The sequence below is a fragment of the Oncorhynchus mykiss genome, chromosome 5 (assembly GCF_057628025.1).
Source record: "Oncorhynchus mykiss isolate SJ-2025 chromosome 5, ASM5762802v1, whole genome shotgun sequence".
NCBI classification, from domain to species: Eukaryota; Metazoa; Chordata; class Actinopteri; order Salmoniformes; family Salmonidae; genus Oncorhynchus; species Oncorhynchus mykiss.
In genome coordinates, this window is record NC_143026.1 from 95,691,959 (window position 1) to 95,700,601 (window position 8,643).

At 46.6% G+C, this 8,643-nt stretch overlaps 1 protein-coding gene across 8 annotated transcripts in view; it reads left to right on the top strand.

Annotated features, from left to right (window-relative positions):
* The window catches only part of LOC110490603 (tumor protein 63), a 167,386-nt gene extending 159,107 nt beyond the window's left edge, over positions 1 to 8,279 (top strand). For all 8 annotated transcript variants that reach the window (XM_090236486.1, XM_090236488.1, XM_090236485.1 and 5 more), the window contains 3 exons: positions 2,309 to 2,453; positions 5,016 to 5,109; positions 5,431 to 8,279. In XM_090236486.1, the coding sequence (XP_090092612.1) occupies positions 2,309 to 2,453; positions 5,016 to 5,109; positions 5,431 to 5,727 (536 nt within the window). In that variant the 3' untranslated portion in view covers positions 5,728 to 8,279. The remainder of the gene's footprint in view (positions 1 to 2,308; positions 2,454 to 5,015; positions 5,110 to 5,430) is intronic.
* The last annotated feature ends 364 nt before the right edge of the window (positions 8,280 to 8,643 follow it).

The window sequence follows — 8,643 nt, forward strand, 5'->3', positions numbered from 1 at the left end:
CTCCTCTCTGGGGGCCTGCAGGCCCTGTTCCTCCCTCTTCCTCCTCTCCTCTCCTCTCTGGGGGCCTGCAGGCCCTGTTCCTCCCTCTTCCTCCTCTCCGGGGGCCTGCAGGTCCTCTTCCTCCCTGTTCCTCCACTCCTCTCTGGGGGCCTGCAGGTCTTCTTCCTCCCTGTTCCTCCACTCCTCTCCGGGGGCCTGCAGGTCCTCTTCCTCCCTGTTCCTCCTCTCCTCTCTGGGGGCCTGCAGGTCTTCTTCCTCCCTATTCCTCCTCTCCTCTCTGGGGGCCTGCAGGTCTTCTTCCTCCCTGTTCCTCCACTCCTCTCCGGGGGCCTGCAGGTCCTCTTCCTCCCTGTTCCTCCTCTCCTCTCTGGGGGCCTGCAGGTCTTCTTCCTCCCTATTCCTCCTCTCCTCTCTCGGGGCCTGCAGGTCTTCTTCCTCCCTGTTCCTCCACTCCTCTCTGGGGGCCTGCAGGTCCTATTCCTCCCTCTGCCTCCTCTCCGGGGGCCTGCAGGTCCTGTTCCTCCTCTCTGGGGGCCTGCAGGTCCTATTCCTCCCTCTTCCTCCTCTCCTCTCTGGGGGCCTGGGGGCCTCCCTCCCTTTTCCTCCTCTCCTCTCCTCTCTCCTCTCTGGGGGCCTGGGGGCCTCCCTCCCTTTTCCTCCTCTCCTCTCCGGGGGCCTGCAGGCACTCTTCCTCCCCGTTCCTCCACTCCTCTATGGGGGCCTGCAGGCCCTGTTCCTCCCTGTTCCTCCACTCCTCTATGGGCCCTGCAGGTCCTGTTCCTCCTCTCCGGGGGCCTGCAGGTCCTGTTCCTTCCTGTTCCTCCACTCCTCTCTGGGGGCCTGCAGGTCCTATTCCTCCTCTCCTCTCCGGGGGCCTGCAGGCCCTGTTCTTCCCTCTTCCTCCTCTCCTCTCTGGGGGCCTGCAGGTCCTATTCCTCCCTCTTCCTCCTCCCCTCTCTGGGGGCCTGCATGAGTATTCACGTGAAAATTATGTCGCCAATTGGGAGGAAACCAAAGCTTTTGACATCACAGGGTAGAATCTGATCTATTGAGGAACCACCCTGTTGAGATGCCCCCCCCCCCCCACTATCTATTGAGGAACCACCCTGTTGAGATGCCCCCCCCCCACTATCTATTGAGGAACCACCCTGTTGAGATGCCCCCCCCCACTATCTATTGAGGAACCACCCTGTTGAGATGCCCCCCCCCCCCCACTATCTATTGAGGAACCACCCTGTTGAGATGCCCTCCCCCCCTCTATCTATTGAGGAACCACCCTGTTGAGATGCCCTCCCCCCCACTATCTATTGAGGAACCACCCTGTTGAGATGCCCTCCCCCCCACTATCTATTGAGGAACCACCCTGTTGAGATGCCCTCCCCCCCACTATCTATTGAGGAACCACCCTGTTGAGATGCCCTCCCCCCCCACTATCTATTGAGGAACCACCCTGTTGAGATGCCCCCCCCCTATCTATTGAGGAACCACCCTGTTGAGATGCCCTCCCCCCCCACTATCTATTGAGGAACCACCCTGTTGAGATGCCCCCCCCCCCCCACTATCTATTGAGGAACCACGCTGTTGAGATGCCATCCCCCCCACTATCTATTGAGGAATCACCCTGTTGAGATGCCCCCCCCCCCCCCCCCACTATCTATTGAGGAACCACCCTGTTGAGATGCTCCCCCCCACTATCTATTGAGGAACCACCCTGTTGAGATGCCATCCCCCCCCCCCCTCTATCTATTGAGGAACCACCCTGTTGAGATGCTCCCCCCCTATCTATTGAGGAACCACCCTGTTGAGATGCCATCCCCCCCCCCCTCTATCTATTGAGGAACCACCCTGTTGAGATGCCCCCCCCCCCCTATCTATTGAGGAACCACCCTGTTGAGATGCCCCCCCCCCCCACTATCTATTGAGGAACCACCCTGTTGAGATGCTCCCCCCCCCCCCACTATCTATTGAGGAACCACCCTGTTGAGATGCTCCCCCCCCCCCCCCACTATCTATTGAGGAACCACCCTGTTGAGATGCTCCCCCCCCCCCCCCCCCCCACTATCTATTGAGGAACCACCCTGTTGAGATGCCCCCATTGAACATTAAAAGAGTTCGTACATTTTGTCCAGCGCTGAAAAACCAACGATAGATTGTAGCTTTAAAGAGCACCGTTCACAGAAGATTGTTTCTCTAGTGATGCTCACTGCAGCTGGTCATAAAATCGACATAATATGTAAACACAAATAATAATAAAAACATCAAATTGCCCTTTTAAGAAACGCTCATAGTAGTCTGTTTGATTCTGTAGTGACTCCTATGATGGGCCACATGGCTATGAATGCTGACATGTCGACCATGAGCCCCGCCCACATCCTGCAGCCCCAGTTACCCATGGTGCCCAGCTCCCACTGCACCCCACCGCCTCCCTACCCCATGGACAGCAGCATCTCCAGGTACCTAGCTAAACAACCACCAGTGGAGGCTGGTGAAGGAAGGACAGCTCATAGTAATGAGTCATCTCTATTTGATGCTAATTCCATTCGTTCCAGCCATTACTATGAGCTCGTCCTTCCGATTTTAAAGTGGCACCAGCCACCACTGATAACCGCGCGTCTGTTGATGCTTCTGGACAGTTGTGGGCACTATAAAGTCAGGACGAGCCGCAATATTGACAGAACAATTGCAACACGGCTCTATAGCGCCACCTAGCGATAGTTTATATAACATAAACTGAACCGCTGTACAGGGTTCTAATTAGCTCACTTTCTAGTGCCCGTAACCGACAGAAATCTCTACTGTTGGCCATTTAACAGAAATCTCTCTACTGTTGGCCATTTAACAGAAATCTCTCTACTGTTGGCCATTTTTGACAGAAATCTCTCTACCGTTGGCCATTTTTGACAGAAATCTCTCTACTGTTGGCCATTTAACAGAAATCTCTCTACTGTTGGCCATTTAACAGAAATCTCTCTACTGTTGGCCATTTAACAGAAATCTCTCTACTGTTGGCCATTTAACAGAAATCTCTCTACCGTTGGCCATTTTTGACAGAAATCTCTCTACTGTTGGCCATTTTTGACAGAAATCTCTCTACTGTTGGCCATTTAACAGAAATCTCTCTACTGTTGGCCATTTAACAGAAATCTCTCTACTGTTGACCATTTAACAGAAATCTCTCTACCGTTGGCCATTTTTGACAGAAATCTCTCTACTGTTGGCCATTTTTGACAGAAATCTCTCTACTGTTGGCCATTTTTGACAGAAATCTCTCTACTGTTGGCCATTTTTGACAGAAATCTCTCTACTGTTGGCCATTTTTGACAGAAATCTCTCTACTGTTGGCCATTTAACAGAAATCTCTCTACTGTTGGCCATTTAACAGAAATCTCTCTACTGTTGGCCATTTAACAGAAATCTCTCTACCGTTGGCCATTTTTGACAGAAATCTCTCTACTGTTGGCCATTTTTGACAGAAATCTCTCTACTGTTGGCCATTTTTGACAGAAATCTCTCTACTGTTGGCCATTTTTGACAGAAATCTCTCTACTTTTGGCCATTTAACAGAAATCTCTCTACCGTTGGCCATTTTTGACAGAAATCTCTCTACTGTTGGCCATTTTTGACAGAAATCTCTCTACTGTTGGCCATTTTTGACAGAAATCTCTCTACTGTTGGCCATTTAACAGAAATCTCTCTACTGTTGGCCATTTAACAGAAATCTCTCTACCGTTGGCCATTTTTGACAGAAATCTCTCTACTGTTGGCCATTTTTGACAGAAATCTCTCTACTGTTGGCCATTTTTGACAGAAATCTCTCTACTGTTGGCCATTTAACAGAAATCTCTCTACCGTTGGCCATTTAACAGAAATCTCTACTGTTGGCCATTTTTGACAGAAATCTCTCTACTGTTGGCCATTTTTGACAGAAATCTCTCTACTGTTGGCCATTTTTGACAGAAATCTCTCTACTGTTGGCCATTTAACAGAAATCTCTCTACTGTTGGCCATTTAACAGAAATCTCTCTACTGTTGACCATTTAACAGAAATCTCTCTACCGTTGGCCATTTTTGACAGAAATCTCTCTACTGTTGGCCATTTTTGACAGAAATCTCTCTACTGTTGGCCATTTTTGACAGAAATCTCTCTACTGTTGGCCATTTTTGACAGAAATCTCTCTACTGTTGGCCATTTTTGACAGAAATCTCTCTACTGTTGGCCATTTTTGACAGAAATCTCTCTACTGTTGGCCATTTAACAGAAATCTCTCTACTGTTGGCCATTTAACAGGAATCTCTCTACTGTTGGCCATTTAACAGAAATCTCTCTACCGTTGGCCATTTTTGACAGAAATCTCTCTACTGTTGGCCATTTTTGACAGAAATCTCTCTACTGTTGGCCATTTTTGACAGAAATCTCTCTACTGTTGGCCATTTTTGACAGAAATCTCTCTACTGTTGGCCATTTTTGACAGAAATCTCTCTACTGTTGGCCATTTAACAGAAATCTCTCTACTGTTGGCCATTTAACAGAAATCTCTCTACTGTTGGCCATTTAACAGAAATCTCTCTACTGTTGGCCATTTAACAGAAATCTCTCTACCGTTGGCCATTTTTGACAGAAATCTCTCTACTGTTGGCCATTTTTGACAGAAATCTCTCTACCGTTGGCCATTTTTGACAGAAATCTCTCTACTGTTGGCCATTTTTGACAGAAATCTCTCTACCGTTGGCCATTTTTGACAGAAATCTCTCTACTGTTGGCCATTTTTGACAGAAATCTCTCTACCGTTGGCCATTTTTGACAGAAATCTCTCTACTGTTGGCCATTTTTGACAGAAATCTCTCTACCGTTGGCCATTTTTGACAGAAATCTCTCTACCGTTGGCCATTTTTGACAGAAATCTCTCTACTGTTGGCCTTTGTCTTCACTTACTAGATATAACAGAGTTATTACAAGAACGCTGAGGTAGTATTTTTCACTACTAACCTGTTCCCTTCTCCGTGTCCCTTTGCAGCTTTCTTCTGCGGCTGGGCTGCGCAGCCTGCCTGGACTACTTCACAGCACAGGGCCTGACCAACATCTACCAGATCGAGAACTATAACTTGGAGGTGAGGCCTTGCCTGTCGCACGCACCGCATCTGTGTGGACAGACTCAGAGAGACGGGTTGGGTGGCATCAAAAGGGCCTGAACCTTCATCTATTTTTATCTGAAGGCGTCTTGTCCATTTTTTTTTTTTTTTTGTATTCGAACCTGAACTAGAGTATCGTCTTCTGACAGATGGCATTCATTCTAACACGTCAACAGTTGCCACCAACTATCAGTGCAGAGTTGTTGTGCTGTCTGGGGGGCCTGAGCCTAGCCTGAGAGAGAGAGAGAGAGAAGACTAAAGAGACTAACCCCCAGTGTGTGATGTCATCCCCGTCCACAGGACCTGTCCCGGCTGAAGATCCCGCAGGAGTTCCAGCACGTCATCTGGAAGGGCATCATGGAGCACCGGCAGAGCATGGAGTTCTCCCCTCCCCCCCACATCCTGCGTACCTCCAGCGGGGCCTCCGCCGTCAGCGTAGGGTCCTCCGAGGCCCGCGGCGAGCGGGTCATCGACGCAGTGCGCTTCACCCTGCGCCAGACCATCTCCTTCCCTCCGCGTGACGACTGGTCCGACTTCTCCTTCGACCTGGACTCCCGACGCAACAAGCAACAGCGTATAAAAGAGGAGGGTGAATAGAGAGAGAAAGACTCTGACCGGAGTGTGTCTCTCGAGTTGTCGGGGGGGGGGGGGGAAACAAAAATTAAAAAGCGCACTGCAACAACAGGTCTGTAAAAGGCCATTTCCCTGACATTCACAGAGATCGCTTTTTACAAACGCTGTAGATGTCAGCTCAAGCCTATAGTAGCTTTTAAAAAGTAGAGTGCAGTACTCTTCACAGCAGTGCACCTTGGATTGAAGCCCCTGGCTCGGTCCCCCTTCGTATGTCATACACCTGTTGACCAACCCACTCTCCTATCACAGTACAGGACTAGGACATCTCTGCTTCAACGGTCTAAGCGCAGATAATCCTAAATAGCAAAAATACTATGCAAATAAAAATGCACTTATTATTATTTTTTTTTAAAAGCCTTCATTAGCTGCCAGCTAGATGAGAGAAAACAGCTATATTTCTTTATTTTTTATCAAATTTCTTGAGACAAAGCACTTAAGAAATGCTTTTGTGATTTGCTTTGATATTGTTTTATAGTGTTCATTATCCATTCCAATGTTAACGCATGACTTGAGAGGAAACTTTTAGGGGTTGTTGTTGTTCTTGGCTGAGATTGAATCCAAGGCGCGTTATAGAGCAGGACACTAGACAGCCAAGATTTTTCCTGACGTTAAGACATGTATTTATGTCCGTTTTTCAGTCTTGCTGTTGACTCACTTGGTAAACCTAGAAGAACCTCACATTAAACAGGCGAGTGGCGGCATCTAGTGGCCACGCTGGTACTGCACCAATCACTGCTAAATACAATGTCAAAATGGAGTCCTATATTAACGTCTGCTCAAACGTAAATTACGGTCATCACTAGTTACCATAGCCAACAAATCATAATTATGGTGAACCCTTTGCCTATTTCTATCATTTTTCTAATTAAAATCTGATTTTAAACCTAAACACACTGCCGACATGATGACTAATCGTAAGACTTGATGAATTTGACGATATAGCCATTTTGACTTTGTGGCTGTGGTAACCAGGGACTACCTTAAAGAACCTATAAAAGTCCAAGTGTACTATGCCGCTCTATTTACAACCCGTTGGGTTGAATCCCAGTCTCTGCTGCTCCATACTGGACTGTTATGGTTACCTGTTATTTTTAGTTCACAACACTGTTTTGACCTGATTGTATACACTTCCAAGATACATATATTTTTGACTTCCTGTCAGGGAGAAGTGTTAATAACATGCTGGAACTGGTTTTCTACTGTGCCTGTGTTAAACCCTCGAGATGCCCAGGAAACCTGGGAACGTTAACCCTAGTGTTAGCCGTCGTGTTTATAAGTACCTAATGTATTTCTACGTGAACGACAATAATGCATTATCACACAAACCGTTGGTACCTGAAGTATTTACGTTGATCATAAACTGAGTAACTGAAACTAACAAGAAACTCAATATGCTCATAGCCCTTGATGTTGTGATGGTTACCAATAAACGTGACCCGATTGTGATGGTGTTCACCTTTCCTATTGTTGTGTCCCAAATGGCACCCTACGCACTACTCGACCAGGGGGCCCTGATCAGGGGTAGTGCACTATATATAGGGAATAGGGTGCTAGCCCTGATCAGAGGTAGTGCACTATATATTGGGAATAGGGTGCTAGCCCTGATCAGAGGTAGTGCACTATATATTGGGAATAGGGTGCTAGCCCTGATCAGAGGTAGTGCACTATATAGGGAATAGGGTGCTAGCCCTGATCAAAGGTAGTGCACTATATAGGGAATAGGGTGCCAGCCCTGGTCAGAGGTAGTGCACTATATATAGGGAATAGGGTGGTAGCCCTGATCAGAGGTAGTGCACTATATAGGGAATAGGGCAACATTTGGAACACACTCATTGCCTGCTTGTTCTGCCACATATGTATAACCCGGTGTACAGTCTATGGATTGTGTGGGGGAGGGAGGGAGGGGGGGGGGGGGGGGGGGTTGAGAACATTTCTGGTCTATATTTCTCAATTGTAAATGATGCTAGTCGTAATATTGATGGATTGTTGTTTTTTTGGAACCACATAGTCTTTTTATTTGTTGAACTTGATAGATGGCCAAACCTATTGAGATTATTGTATATACAGACACACACACACACACACAGAGTTATTTTCTAAACGCTACATGATAAGTATTTTCCCAAAAAGGTAAATATTTGACAAAAAAAAAAATGAATTTAAGAATAGTTAGTGGTTAAAAGCCAGAACGGAACAGTAAAAGAGTTAATGTTGTATTCATTCAAATGAATAAATCTGGTCCCTCTCACAAGTCATTGTTGTCGTTGTGCTAATACACACGGTCAGAGGAATGTTGCCATAAAACACAGTTCTATAAAACTGTACATCATTGTTAGAGAAACATGACCCTAGTATGTTGTTGTTGTTCTTGTTGTTGTTGTTGTTGTTGTCGGGAACATTGAAAGCAGAAAACCAGTACCGTCTAATCTACTGTTCCTTATTTTTCTACAATGCATTGTAAATATATTACTTATTTTGATATAAACCAAAAAATAAAATACCGCCTAGTTACCAAATGCTGTTGGGGAGTTTGTGTATAGATCATGTTTATAGTGTCAACCAATCACTAAATGGGAAAAAAAGAAATGACTCAAAACAAACGAACGTTTCAGAAAAGAGCAGATGACTAAACAAGATATACGATCTAAAGCAGAACGAATCCTTCATATGGAATGTTTTTGTTTTGGTAAACCTCTTGGCAGTACGATGTACACTATGTGGTCCTCAGTGTTTGAGAGAAAAGCAGAAGAGATGAACCTAACGAGCAATAGGTAGTATAACGTTTCAGTTTTAGGCAGAGGGGTTTCACAACAGAGCTCTGTAGCCAACTCAATAAGGAAAACCTGTGGCCAGCGGGAAGGGAGGTTCACAAATCAAATC